The sequence below is a fragment of the Leucopleurus acutus genome (assembly GCF_964270905.1).
Source record: "Leucopleurus acutus genome assembly, chromosome: 4".
NCBI lineage: Eukaryota > Metazoa > Chordata > Mammalia > Artiodactyla > Delphinidae > Leucopleurus > Leucopleurus acutus.
In genome coordinates this window covers 109,101,633-109,116,701 of record NC_139146.1, presented here as the reverse complement: position 1 = coordinate 109,116,701, position 15,069 = coordinate 109,101,633, and the positions used below count along the sequence as shown (strand labels likewise).

The window sequence follows — 15,069 nt, the reverse complement described above, 5'->3', positions numbered from 1 at the left end:
CCCAGTACAGAGAACAAGGCCTGGTACATAGTTGTAACTCAAAAAATATTTGAGGAAGGAAGGAGGAAAGAAAATGAATGTAAAGGCACTGTGTCCTAAAATGAAATCACAGATGTGAAACTACTTCAGCAGAAAGCTAGAAGTATTTTGTGGTGGGAGTATTTGTGACTTTTGGAAATTTGAAGTTCTGGGACTATACCAAGTAGGAAGTTATTTTTTTTCTCATCTCATTATTATGGTTGAATGGATGAAGTCCATAGTTTAATGAAATAATAAAAAATAACCCCTGATGTGAATAACAATTCTGAATATATTTTTAAGAAAAGCCAAGGATTGGATGTGGGGTGAGAGAGAAATGAAGAACTGAAGATAATTACAAAGTTTTGGATCTGAACTACTAGAAAGATAGAATTACATTAATGGAACAAGGAAAGATCAATAAATATTTGTTGAATGAATGAAAAATTGTAAAAAAAATTTTTAGGAGTGTTGCATGATACAAGGCATAAATGGGACTGAAGACTTGTCTGAACATCCAAACCAAAGGCAAAGCTGGCATTCTGAGATAGAAAGTCAAACCCTGAAGGATAGCAAGAGAAAGAAGTCCATTTTTAGTTCATTTAAAGGTTGTAATTTCAATTTACTTTTTTGAGTGAGTTCCTCCTGTTGTATGTTCTTTTTAGGTCTTTCAAAGTGAGCTGAAGAAGCAAAATGAATGGACAAATTATGTTTCTTTTTTTCCTCTGACTGTAGTTGATTCTTATTTTCATTTGCAGAGCAGAGACGGCTAAAGAAAACAGACATTCCGCTACTGCATAGACTCCTACAGGGACCATCTGAAAAGAATGCTCGCATTTTCCTCATGGATAAAGATGCAGAAGAAATTAACAGTGATGTATGGATGCCATTGCCCTGAATCTGTCTTTGCCCTCTCCTCACTCAGCATCTCTCACACAAATGCTCTGCTTTTGTTGTTTGTTTTTCTTTCAGGTGGCTCAGTATATTAACTTTCATTTTTCTCTCCTGGAATCCATCCTTCAAAGATTAAATGAAGAAGAGAAAAGAGAGATTCAAAGAACAATAACAAAGTAAGTTAAGAGCTTGCACACTGGGTGCTTCGTTCTTTAATAGGTTCAAGGCACAAAATGTGTCCAGTTGTTAATACTCTTTTTCTCCTTATTTCAGATTCAGTACAGAAAAGGCTATCATACTGAAATGTCTTCGAAGTAAACAGGTAATAAAAACAGAGACAACAGTTTAGCAATACAGGTCACTATTGCTAAAACACTTCAACAAACTTAGAAGGGTGTTACAACTATTTGGGTGCATAAATTCTATACTTGCATTTATACAAATATATGTGAACTTGAATCTGTAGGAAATTGAATGTGGTAAAAGCTTGTCTCTCTTTAAACTGAAGAGGTTAAGTAGGGTTCACAGTTGGACTGAAGGAACTTGAATTTAGTTTCAGTAACTGGAATAAGCTCGGATACTATGTATTTCAAATAGTTTTTATAGTAAAACGCTCAATGAACTTGAATTTAAATGGCATCTTCAGACGCCATGCAGCTTAAACTTATTTTAGCTTTAACTGTCAAGAGAACTCTCATCAACTGACTCTCAGAAATGATTCAGAAGTAAAAGCTTCCAGCTCTTAAAATAAAAAATCAACACATTACTACCCCACCAAGGAATCTGATGGTGGTGGTGTTTCACAGCTCCTTAAACTCTAGACTTTTCATAAAATCTAGGACTATCTTTCTATGGATATGTGGCTTTGGGCTATCTATAACATCAGAGCTATCTGTCCTTTGGGATGGAAAAGATTATGGACTCTGTTAAGAAATCCAAATTGTAATTTTCTCAACCTGAGCCCTTCTTTCTTTTCCCCCCTCTGTTCTACAGATGACTTTCAAAAGTGTTCTTAAGCTTTTCTTTTGTCAATTGAACTAGTTTTCTTTATTTTTCCAAACAAACATATCACAGAGATTTAGTGTATTTTGTTGGCTAGGCTAAGACTTGACCCATGATAACCATTTGTTGCTGAATAAATATAGAAGATAATGCAAAGCTGTGGTAGATCGAAGTTGGGCAGGAAATCTGGAGCTCTGCCCTTTTTCTCCAAGACAACTCATTCTACAAAACAACACTCAGGGTCCATCGTACACTTAACCAATCTGAAAAAGCACTGAGAATGCCACAAGTATCATCTATGATTATATTTATGAACTCTATATTAAAAGGGAGTTTTATGCAGCTCTTTTCCATTCCACTACTACTTCTATCTGCGTTCCTCATAAGCATTGGATTAAACTGATTATATTACACACACTATGGGATAAGGTTGAATGTAATAAACCCAGTTGGAAGATCAATTATCAAAATATGAAACATGTTTAAGACAAAGATATTACTTCTCAGTGTAACCAAATCCTAAACCAGAAAAAAGTAAAAGTGTGCTGTGAGCTTTTCCGTCCTAGGAAATCTCCTTTATTGAATAAGACATGGGCTTGCATCTTCATCCTATTATCTATCAGTTATTAAGAAAATCTCATCTCACAAAAGTAAAGCGAATGTAATGGTTAAAAATTCAGTATACTTATTTAAAGTAGTGTCAAGTATCTGCCATAAACATGACAAAAGATTCATTTTAATATATTGAAAGTCTACAAAATGCATTAAAAAATACCATGCCCGGATAGAATAAATAAGACATATGGCTTGAAAAGTAAAATTGCAGAAGAGGAAATGCAAATGGCTAATAAGTATGTGAAAAAAGTTGTATCTTAATAGTGATCAGTTGTATTATTAGTCTGTGTCTAATCAGGAGACAGAAACCACACAGTCATTTAAACAGGGGAAATTTAATATAAAGAACTTAGCTGTGATGATAGAGTAACTATAAAAATGTGAAGAGACTCCAAAGGGTACCCTAAGGCTGAGGAAGAATACCCCACAAAGGAAAAGCTTGGAGAGAGGAGCTGAGAATTCATTGGAGAAGGTGTGGTTGCAGCCCAGTGGATAGGGGAGACATCCTCTGGTTGCCCAGGACACAGCAGGGCCACAGTCATAGGCCAATCAGGAACAACTCTCTGGAGTGTGGATCAGGTGGACAGGTGAGCAGAGGGACTTGGGGCTTCTCTGCAGGCACAAAGCCAGATCACAGAGTGTCGGTGTCTGGAGGTCTGCAGGAAACAAAGTCTGGGGGTAAGCTGAGGCTGAAGGGTAGGCACACAAAAAAATCAGGGGCGCTGCTGCCAGTGCTGCTAGGACTGCGGGGGCTGCAGGGGCCATCTCTGCAGGAACCTAGTACAACTCTGTGTATGCCTTGGACTGTGGCATCTTTGAGGCTGCATGGGACAAAGGTGGGGCAAGTGGCTTACCAGATGGTCAGCCCCACAAGGCACTCTCTGGGAGCATGCACCACGTTGAGAAGGTATGGAGAGTAATGATCTGAGCTAGGACACAGGCCTCTACTGGGCCTCCAGACTGTGCCACCACAAACCAAATCAAAAGCTACAAAAGGGGTTGGAGGAACACAAGATAAAGAAAGCTGCACCCTACAGGCCACTAGCACTGAAGAAACCACTCTGGGTAGAGCAGTGAAGGAAGAAAGTCAGCTTCCCAGAATCCGGAAAGACCAACTTCCTCCTACAGTGTTTCTCCAGTGCCCCCTACTGACAAAGCATGACATCATGTAAGCTGCAAAGGAAGCATATAGAAAGGCTCCCATGTACATTTTCACAGACAACAGCAAAGAGTGAATTTGGAGCAGAGACGCAATAAAATAACTGGCGTGTCAACAAAATGCAAAGCAAAGAAAAGTGAAATTCATCTATTAAAGAAGATTAAGAAATGATATTAAATACTCAACAGATTACAATGAGATGGGCACTTAAACTACTGGTAGAATTACAAATGAATATAACTTTCCTTGAAAGCTATTTAGTAATAAGTTCATCCTATAATTCTACTTGTAGGATCTTATATGAAAATAATCATATATACAAAGACACTATGTAAAGATGATTATTATTTATTGTGATAAAAGGAAGTAAATAGCCTAATGTTCAAAAATAGGAAAAAACGATTAAGGAAGGAAAGAAACATTTACCTATAGAATGTTATGCAGCTCTTAAATTGTTTTCTAATAAATTTTAATTATAAGAGTAAATTCTCCTTATGTATCTGGATAAGAATATAGATACAATATCCAAAAGTTTATTATCCATAAGATATATAGATATAGGTTTATATATGTATGTATATTATTTGTACATAAACACTACAAATGAAAAACATGTTAAATGTGGTTATGTCTGGTTTGTAGAATTATGTATGGGTGATTCATGTTTTTCATATTTTTCTACACTTGTTAAATAATCTGTAATGAACATATATTGCTTTTTCTATTTAGGAAATAGAAAATTTATGATTAAAAAGTTGCCAACAAAAGAGTAGCAAGTACATGCAAGCACAGAGTTCTACTAGATGCAAAAAAATTCAAATAAATTATGCAAGTGAGATGTTAACATCACTACCGTGGTAGTTTTAAAATATATGTATGAAGTCTTTGATACTCCTCCTCTCAAGATATGGAGCCTAATCTTCCTCACCTTGCCAATGGGCTGGACTTAGTAACTCACTTCTAAGGAACAGAGGAAAGCAGAAGTACCAGGATGTGGCTTTGGAGACTAGGTCATAAAAGGCACTGTGGTGTCCTCCTTGCTTGTTCTCTTGGATTGCTGGCTCTGGGGGGAGCCAACTGCCACATCCAGAGTAGCCCTAGGGAAAGGCCTATATAACAGGAACTGAGACCTTCTTCCAAAAGCCCAAAAGCCAACAAGGAACTGAGGCACCCTGTCCACAGCCGTGGGAGTGCGCCATCGGCCAGCCCCAGTTAAGCCTTCAACGACTGCAGCCCTGGCAAAGAGCTTGACTACAACCTCATGAGAGACCTGAGCCAAAAATCCCAGCTAAACCACTCCTGGATTCCTGATCCTCAGAAAATGAGTGAGGTACGAAATGTTTGTTGTAGTATGCTGCTATGATTTAGGATAATTTGTTACATCACAATAGATAACATATAATTTCTGAGACAAAAATCTGTTCACTTCAGAGTCATCTTTACATAATACAAGAATATAAACTTTTGTCACAAAACCGTTCATCCTTGTTTTAGGTGGTCCAAATATTTCACTACCAGTTACATATTAGTTCAAATTCAGTTCTAGATAATGTTATACTTATTAATGGTAGAGGACCTGTCACATTCATCTTTGTATACTTTGTTGTACTTAATATGGTGTCCTGTGTATTGGATGTGCTCAATAAAAATCAATTGAATAAAGGACTGAATGAATTAATGAATGAATAAAAGAATGAGTGAATAAATTGTCTAAAATATTTTTTTAAATCCCCTGTACATATGCCTCCTTTTTCACAAATCTGATCTAGTAGCTAAAAACATATCGAAACTTTTCTATATAGTTTTCCCTAATATCGTGGTGTATTTTATCATCTCTTGGCAGTATGAAATATACAGTTAGGCAGTGTTACTATGGAATTTTGTTTAGGGTTGTTCAGCTTGGCTTCAAGAACTGAAGAAATCCATTTGCAAGGCAGTGGATGAGGTGGAAAAGATGGCAGATGTATCTATTATATTGAGATATCTACATGTGAAAGGAAAGGAATAGGATGCAATTCAAGAGGGCAAAACCCTCAACAGCATCCAATTTTCTTCTAAATAACAGCTGAACTATTAGACTGAGACATTTGAAATTGTCCATATTTGGCCTACAAAAGCAGCAATTTTATATGCTAACCACACTTAGCATTTGCCTTACATAGATCAACTCATTTAACATCCATTACACTCCTGTGAGGAAATTAACCTTTCAACCTGATTTTAAAGATGAGGAAAGTAAGCCATGGAGAGGTTGGGAGATTTGCTAAGCTCTTTAGTAGAAGACTGAGGTAGGATTTGAACTTATGGCTCCAGGACCCACACTCTTAACCACTGGAATATATGGCCTCACCCTAATTACACACCCTCAAGTGGCATCTCTCTGTCTTCAGTTGTGATATAGAAATAATAGTACCTACTTCATTATACGGTTGTAGGAGTTATAGGAATAATATATTTAAAGGCTGACACTTTGCACATAAGAAGTGTGTGATAAATATTAGCTATTGTTATAACTAAACTATAATACGTCCTCACCCAACACTGTAGGCTTTCACTAAGTCTTACTGCCCACAACTACTTTATTCTTGTCTCAAAACCCACCCATCTGAATCACTCACCATTCGCGCTCATACTCTCCACATCTATCTGTTAAAACATGCCTGTTTTCTAGTCGTTGGCCAGGGTCACTTCTTCCATGAACTTTCCTGGTCTCTGTGGCTCTGTGTGATCTCAAACTCCTGGGTTCCACATTAGTTAGCTCTGCTCTTGTAACACTGGAAACGTGAAATCTGCCCATTAATATAATTCCTTATGTGTTTATATCTTGTTTAAATTCATTAGTGATCTGGCAATATCATATTCATATTATTCCCTGCAACACCTAGCACAGTGTATTGAATACAATAGATACTTAAATGTTTATTGGATTTAATTTGCTAGTATATATGAACATGCTGAAATTACTGGAATAAGGTAAAACTGAAATCAAGAGCACTATAATGAGAATTAAACATTTTCTCTAACCAAAATCATTTATTTAGTAAGCACTAAAATATCACTGCTTATTTTTACTTCATTACACACGCAAAACTAAGTCGAAAGGATAAGTTCTTTATGTCTTTTATGCCGGGATTTCCAGGGAAAAGACTACTATTACAAATCATCACTGAAAGCTCAAGTGAATATAAATATGTTAGGACCCCTTGGTGACAATGTCAACATCACATATCTCGGGTAAAGATGAAAGGGAATACAGTCATGTAAGTCCCTTTATTGTAAAACACATTTCATTCAGTTCATCAATAATCATTTTCAGTAGTGGTACAGATAGAAACCACAAATGGCACTTGGGGTCTTTTTCACTCCAGAAACCCAGCAGCCAGGTCCCAGTTCAATGTGGAAGCTCATTACATCCACCTGAGGTTTTGAAAGGCCCCTTGGTTTCATATTTCTGTTGCTGCTTCTGAGAAGTAGAAAGCTTATGGGGAGAGAGAAGGGATGGAAGTGGGTTGTAGGAGAGTTACAATAAGTAGATTTCTCTGCTGAGTAGGAAAGGAGAGATGTAGTGTAGACTAGTTAATGTTCCTGAGTAACATTGCTAGTAGCTGAAAAATGATGTTGATTCTTCTTTTGAATATTAGACATGCATTTCATTATTCATGAAAAACAAAAAGCAGTTCTCAGCAAAGATTGTACATTGACATATGCTGGAATCATTTAGCCTCCCAAAAGAGACTGGCACTTTTTGATCAGTTTGGACCCCTAAAAAAAAGCAAATAAGCACATCTGTGAGAAAGAGAAAACAGCTAAGCAGCTCTGATCCCCAGACTGAAAATCTTTAAGACTTCCCTTTTGCATGCCTGAGATGGGTTCTAATAAGCCTGCCTCTCAAGGTCTTAGAATTTCTCACAGGCTTAGCCCCTTAGCTTAAGGACCTAATTAACTGCAATGCCTCATCCACTTTCAGGACCCCAGATTTAGAATAAATAAAAATTTGCTTCCTCCTCACAAAAATATGGCACTCTTTTGCAGGGTAAGAATGAACAATCAACGTCAGCTTCTCGCTGCATTTTAAAACAGCTCTAGGGTAATCCCATGCTAAATCACTGCATATTCAGGTATAGAAATTCAAAGGAACAAAACCACTAAAATTGATCAGATTATCTCTACTCCCTTCATATGTACTGGTGTAGACCTTGATATTAAGTCCAAAAGTTTTCCCCAATTTGTACCTGTATAGTCCTTATTCAAATAAAAATCATTTGTGGAAGCCCAAGTAGATAAAAGTGAAATCTTTAGCTTAGTGGAAATGGGACCCCTAGAACTCCACTGCTAAGGTATGAACACACACATATCTGAGGGATAGATGACTCACACTCCTAAGAGCCTCTAGGACCCTGTAGAAAATGGTTAGAAGTCTAGTAATTCAGTTCTTCTTCCCACCTTCAAACAGTACCACACCTAAATTGTCTAGAAAGATTAAAATCTATTTAGGCTTGTTTATAAAAATACCTCTGGAATTTACGTATCCTTACTTCCACGGTGACCCATGACTATTTTTGTTTTGTTTTGTTTGAATGTTAATTTATTTCCTTTTTTTAATTCATGTTTTAAAATTGAATAGTTAATTTACAATGTTGTATTAGATTCAGGTGTACATCAAAGTGATTCAAGTATATACATCTATTCTTTTTCAGATTCTTTTCCATTATAGGTTATTACAAGGCATTGAATATAGTTCCCTGTGCTATATGGTAGATCCTCGTTGTTTATTTCATACACAGTAGTGTGTATATGTTAATCTCAAACTCCTAATTTATCGCCCCCCCACCCACTGCCATCCCCTCTGGTAACCATTAAGTTTGTTTTCTATGTCTGTGAGTCTATTTCTGTTTTGGAAATAAGTTCATTTATATCATTTTTAAGATTCCACATAGAAGTTGTATCATATGGTATTTGTCTTTCTCTGTCTGACTTACTTCACTTAGTATGATTATCTCTAGGTCCATCCATGTTGCTGCAAATGGCATTACTTCACTCTTTTTTATGGCTGAGTAGTATTCCATTGTGTATGTATATCACATCTTCTTTATCCATTCATCTGCCGATGGACATTTAGGTTGCTTCCATGTCTTGACTATTGTAAATAGTGCTGCTATGAACATTGGAGTGCATGTATCTTTTTGAATTAGAGTTTTCATCTTTTCTGGATATATGCTCAGAAGCAGGATTGCTGGATCATATTAGTAGCTCTATTTTTAGTTTTTTAAGGAACCTCCATACAGTTCTCCATGGTGGCTGCACCAATTTACATTCCCACCAACAGTGTAGGAGGGTTCCCTTTTCTCCACACCCTCTCCAGCATTTATTATTTGTAGACCTTTTAATGACGGCCATTCTGACTGGTATGAGGTGATACCTCATTGTAGTTTTGATTTGCATTTCTCTAATGATTAGTGATATTGAGCATCTTTTCATGTGCCTGTTGGCCGTCTGTATGTCCTCTTTGGAGAAATGTCTATTTAGGTCTTCTGCCCATTTTTTGATTGGATTGTTTGGTTTTTTGGTATTAAGCTGTATGAGCTGTTTGTATGTTTTGGAAATTAATCCCTTGTCAGTAGCATTGTTTGCAAATATTTTCTTCCAGCCTGTATGTTGTCTGTATGGGAGACTGCTAACCTGTCATCCATCTGAAGACTTTGGAATAATCATCACTAGTCTATTTCTCCAAATCCTGTGACATGCTTTTCAAACCTTTTTACATTCTAGATACTGCTGGACATAACAACTGAAGACTTTGGAATAAACTACTAGTCTATTTCTCCAAATCCTGTGACATGCTTTTCAAACCTTTTTACATTCTAGATACTGCTGGACATAACAGCTTGCCAAGATCCTTTTAAAATGGGTCACCTCTCATCTCTTTTGAAATCCCAATTCAATAAGAGTAACAATATACCGGAAAGAATAAAGCCTACTGATGCTAAAAAGAAACAAAAAAAACCACCATCAATGTAAGAACTATAATGAACTTCTGAAAAATAGTCATTGGTGTGATATTAATCAACATATAAAAATGCAGAGATAGAAGCTCAGAATAGTAACATTAAAGAAGTACCAGCAGTAAAAGACCAGAAAGTCATTGATTTCTGAGCTGCTTTGGTTCTTATCTCCTGCTCAGCCCATTTTTTTAAACTTCCTAAAGATTCCTGAAGTCACTACTATCCTTTCAATATACTAATTTTTACTTAGGTTAGCCAGAATTTGATCCTATTATTTACAACTAAAGAACCCCAACTAACATACCAGCTTAAAATATAACTGTGTAAATATATGGATGAAATAATATTTAAATATGCAAGGACCCCTAAAGTTTATCACCCGGGTGCCCATTCTGAAAAAATACATAAATACATACATACATACCTAACTTAAGAATGTAGCCAAAAAATACTTAAAAGAATCCAAGAAAAAAACGCAAAATGGGATGTTAGAGATAGTCAATTTTACCCAGAGTTACACTTAAAAAGAAACTCTTAGTGGACAGCCATAAATCAGTCCCAGAAATAACTAAATCCAAACTGAAAGATTAAGTCAGAGGACTTTTCAAATCTTATCAAACTTTAAGATGACAGAATATTCTATTACAAAAACTGTATGATTAAGAACCTGATATAATTTAGCAGTGTGACATATTTTAGTGGTGTGATGAAAGTAGATGCTTTATTTGTCAACATGGAAAAAGAATGGTAATTAGAAACTCTCAAAAAAGAAGAATGTACTAGGAAATCATAGTCCAGATATGTAAAGCTAAATAAATGTGGCATATTTTCTGCAGTTGATAGTAAGAAAAAAGACTTCATTTAATCTTGACACTTTTTAAGTGATCCAGGATAAGTCATTGAACTATTGGTCAATCCATTCATTGTACGGCTGTAAATAATATTACAGTTAAACACACTATTGAACACTATTTAATGGCTTCCAGTTTTTGGATCAACCTATTGACAAAGCATATAAACCTTACATTTACAAAGCAGGATGAATAAACCTAGACAGTGTGGAAGTAATGGTATAGCTTTAAAAAGGAAAGCTGGCAAAGAAATCAAAAGAAGTTTAGACATGTTAATTATGTTTTGGAAAATTACTAGATGCTGATTGAAGTCAAAGGACCAAGAAATAGAGTATAACCAATAAAAGAGCTAAAACTACAAAAATACTTTACCTAAAATAAAAAACTGAGAGTCTACTGGTAGTATTGTCGAAGTTAGTGTAAGTATACTATATGCTTTAAGTGACAGCAGTATTTTAAAAAACTATTAAAGTAATAATGGTAACCACTAGGAACACTAAAAGTGAAAACTTAAATTGCTTACCTTTTGGGAATGGGAAATGTACCCTGCTCTTCTGTCTGAACTCTTGCCATGTTCGTGTATTACTTATGTAATTTTCAAAACTTGTGTAATGTATCATAAGAAACTAAATACAGTATCCCAGAGTGACCTGATCCATGTGGTTATGATATCACATTGCTTAATCTGATCCTTGTTTTTTCTCCAGAAATGCATCCCAGGATTGCAGTAGCTTTGATAGTAGACCCATCAAGTTGTAAGCATAGGCCACTTAAACCAGCAAGTCTTTCCACATGAACTTGTGTTGAGTTACAACTAAAAGCAGAACTTTGCTTTTTTTATTGTTAAATTTCATGTATTATTTTCAAACCATCATTGCAACCTGCTCAAATTCCTGCTATTTCTCGTTAACTTACTTCTATGTTATATTCTGTTGGGTGACAGGTAAGTATCTCAGGCTACAATTATCATTCCCCACTGACCTGGAGGAGACAATTTCTGAGTAGTTTTCTCCTTAAAACTGCTGAAGTCTACAATTCACATCATTATTTCATGAAATATGAAATTCCTTTTCTTTGGAAGATCCAAATTCACCTGGTATGGCTGAGTTTCTTATTTTATTCCTTCTTTTTGTTTCATTCTTATTCTTACCAACATTGCAACATTAATTTTGGTTCCCTTTTTTCTCCTTAGAATTTTCCTGCATTCTGGTTTACTTCTCAAAATATGTTTTCCATCTTGTCTAAAAATGTTTTACCCTCCCCCTAGCCACAGCTAGAAAGGCAGTCTTCAAACCTGCCCAGTTTCTCTTTTAACAGGCAGAACAGATTCACATAATTGACTATTCTAATCTCAGAAAAGAAAACAAAGAAAATGCATGTAGGTCCCTGGAGCAGTTAGTCTAACTTGGAACATCTACAGCCTGCTTAATTGGCTAAGCCTCTTCACTTCTGGGATTTTGGTTCCATGGAGACTCCCAAAGCCACTAGGTATTATTCCTTTGCATTACAGTCAAACCTAGATCTCTTCCACAAACATAGAGGCACAAAGACTCACCGAAATTCTTGATGATAAGATTCCAAAATATTTCGATCATATATTCCTATATTTTTTGCTAAGCCTATTCATATAAGGTTATTGCTTTTATATTCCAGTCTTACCTTTGTATTTAATGTCCCCAAAATCTTTCACTTCCTTTCATAAATAGGTTATTTTTCAATTGTTTTATTATTTTTGTTACTGTCCTTGGTTCCAACTTCTCACTAAGTTAGATATATAAAAATATTGGGAAGGGAGGGAGGAAACAGTTTATGATTATCTACTTTCACCTTAGGAAAGTGGTTCTTAAAGTGGTCACCAAACCAGCAGCATCAGTAGCACCTGGGAACTTGTTAGAAATGCAAATAATCAGACCCCACCCTAGCTCTATTAAATCAGGAATGCTGGGGATGGAAAATATTGATTTTGTTTTAACAAGCCCTCCAAGTAACTCTGATGCACACGAATATTTCAGAATCACCTCCTTAAAATAATCATACGGAGATATACTTGGTCAAACTTTATAGATGGTGCAGAATTACATATAATAATCATTTCTATCTGAAGAATTTCATCTAGCAAATTTTAATTAACATGATATATTCTTCAGATAGCCCCTATTTTCTCCTTTAATTTGTGGAGAAATCCTAAAAGAAAGTAGAGAGGGAAGGGGAGGGAAGGGGAAAAGTTTGGGCTTTTCAACGATTAAGTTGAAGAGCACTGTCAGACAAAAAGTGTGGGGGAAAAAAAGCACACAGAAATCTTCCTATCATGCTGTTGATGAAATAGTTCAAGCAAGAAGCATTCACGCTCAAGAGCAAGAACACTTCAAGAAAATTCCTTTGGGAATTTTTAGGCACAGGCCCTTCTGCAAAAGTGTTTATCTGTGTGGATATGGGGTTGTTACTCAGGTAGAGATCTGTTTTCTGAATGTTTTACAAAAAAGTGAAAGGGCTTTAAAGTAAATAAATGGGCACTTGTGACTATTTTCATTTTGTGTATCAGCTGGTCTGGGAGTCAGCAACATTTTTTTGTGAACAACCAGATAATATTTGGAGCTTTGCAGTTCATTCAGTCTTGTCACAACTACTCAGTCTTACAACTACTCAATTCTGCTGCTGTAGAAAGTGGCCATAGACAACACGTAAATAAATGGGCAAGGCTGTGTGCCAACGCAACCTTGTTTACATAAACAGGGAGTGGAGCTGAGTTAGCCAGAGGGCTGTAGTTGGCCTACATTTGACTACACCATAGATATATGACTTTTAACATAAGCACATGTACAGTTTAGGTGAAAAAGTAGAAAAGAGCCACTGAAGGTAATTGAGGCATTCATGAAAATTGTTACCTGTGAAAACGTTTCCCTGGGCCACTGCTAAACCTAGTCCTAACTAGGACTAACTAGCCACAGCTTGTTTTGACTGTAAAGCCTGCTATATTATATTTCATTTTTTGAATCACATGTTTGCATTCTTCTACTCGGATACTATTACCTACTATATCCTAGTTTCTGCTTCTCAAGTCATGTCCCCAGGAGAACGGTCCATCCCAGGTCCCCTCCATGAATTCACATGAATTTTCTGTGCCACACAGGGATGGTAGGATTACCATGATATTCTTAGAAATTTAAGTCATACAATGTTACCATCTTATGAAAAGTCATTTGCTTGTTAACTGTATGCAATTAGATTAGTTACACAAAACAGTCTCCTGGTACTCAGTTTGGTGTGTATGCACAAAGAGACACTTTTTTCTGGTCACTGTTCTTTTCTCTCTCTATTCTTCAACCCGCTGTTCTAATGATCTGCCACTGAGAAAATGCAATCCTTTCCACCTAAACCGGTTTCCTAGTTAAGCGCCAAACTACATTTGGTGACTCTTCCTGATTATGCCCCCAGAAATTTCTAAAACGAAGCTACAGTTTGCTCTATATTTCCAAGGACACCATTTCTCTATAATGAGAAAGTCTTCAACTCATCCTTCTTCCTCCCACCCTCAGTCCTAAACATCTCAGTTCATCTGGTGTCATAACTTTGTATGTATCTTTATTCATGTCTAACATGCCTAGTTCCCTCAAATGAACACAAATATTAACATATCTTAAACCCAAATATAGTCAATTACACCAATCCACTTAAATTGTGATTTTCTCCTAATCCATTCATGATTGGCATGGAGAAAGGATTTTTTTTTTTAAGCTGTACCCTAAGAGTGCTAAGAGAATAGACAAGGAAACAGAGATACCTCTTCTTGGAGACACATTTCACTTTTCTCTGCTTGACAGCACATCTCCACCAGGTGAGCAAAATCCACAATAACTGATTGGAACTGCATCTCTGCTGCATATGGTTCCTGCTTCACAAGGTTGCTGAGAAGTCTGAATAAGAAATGAGTGGCAAAAATAAAATCATTCCCTGAGTTCTAGAAGGCCAGCTTGCAAACCTGCCTTACTTATTTAAAGCTGCACACCACCCATGCCTTTGCATAGCTCTCACTCTTAAGTTTACAGGCCCTGAAAATGCCCTGATGTCTTCATAGTTTTCACAGTATCCATCTCCATCATTTATTCAACATATTTTTCTTCAAGCACATCTCATCGATATAACTATTATATTAAATTTAATTACCTTTATGTAATTATTACTAGGGTAAGTATTATTTTCTATTTTTATTACATTGGGTGGTAAATAGGTTATACAATAAATTAGCTTTCCTATAATGTTTTGTTATGAACAACATTTATTCTAAACAACAAACTTCCCAATAAATATTACAAGTATAACACACCTGAAAGTTGAGGCCCCCTTATATGTTACTAATAATAAAACCAATACACTAATTTGAAACTTCAGTAGTTTGACAATCATCTCAGATTTCCCTCACAGAATGAGTTTCCCCACAACTATATAAACATCGGTGTTTCAACCACTTAGAATATTTAAAATTATAACCTGGTTTCTGTCTCTCTGTTTAATAAAGTAGTATCGGGCT

General features: G+C 36.1%; 2 protein-coding genes across 13 annotated transcripts in view; one reads left to right on the top strand and one right to left on the bottom strand.

Moving 5' to 3' along the window:
* The window catches only part of RASSF6 (Ras association domain family member 6), a 64,208-nt gene extending 58,068 nt beyond the window's left edge, over positions 1 to 6,140 (top strand). For 3 of the 4 annotated variants that reach the window (XM_082838305.1, XM_082838303.1, XM_082838306.1), the window contains 3 exons: positions 777 to 895; positions 991 to 1,088; positions 1,186 to 2,843. In XM_082838305.1, coding sequence (XP_082694431.1) covers positions 777 to 895; positions 991 to 1,088; positions 1,186 to 1,261 — 293 coding nt within the window. In that variant the 3' untranslated portion in view covers positions 1,262 to 2,843. Of the gene's footprint in view, positions 1 to 776; positions 896 to 990; positions 1,089 to 1,185; positions 2,844 to 4,417 lie in introns of those variants that run through there. The other variant, XM_082838304.1, reaches the window with a different exon arrangement.
* The window catches only part of LOC309961232 (alpha-fetoprotein-like), a 77,675-nt gene that overhangs the window by 21,343 nt on the left and 41,263 nt on the right, over positions 1 to 15,069 (bottom strand). For 4 of the 9 annotated variants that reach the window (XM_082838297.1, XM_082838289.1, XM_082838292.1 and 1 more), the window contains 2 exons: positions 14,323 to 14,455; positions 2,987 to 3,185 (listed from right to left, as the gene is read on the bottom strand). In XM_082838297.1, the coding sequence (XP_082694423.1) occupies positions 3,105 to 3,185; positions 14,323 to 14,455 (214 nt within the window). In that variant the 3' untranslated portion in view covers positions 2,987 to 3,104. The other 5 variants (XM_082838295.1, XM_082838291.1, XM_082838294.1 and 2 more) reach the window with 4 other exon arrangements.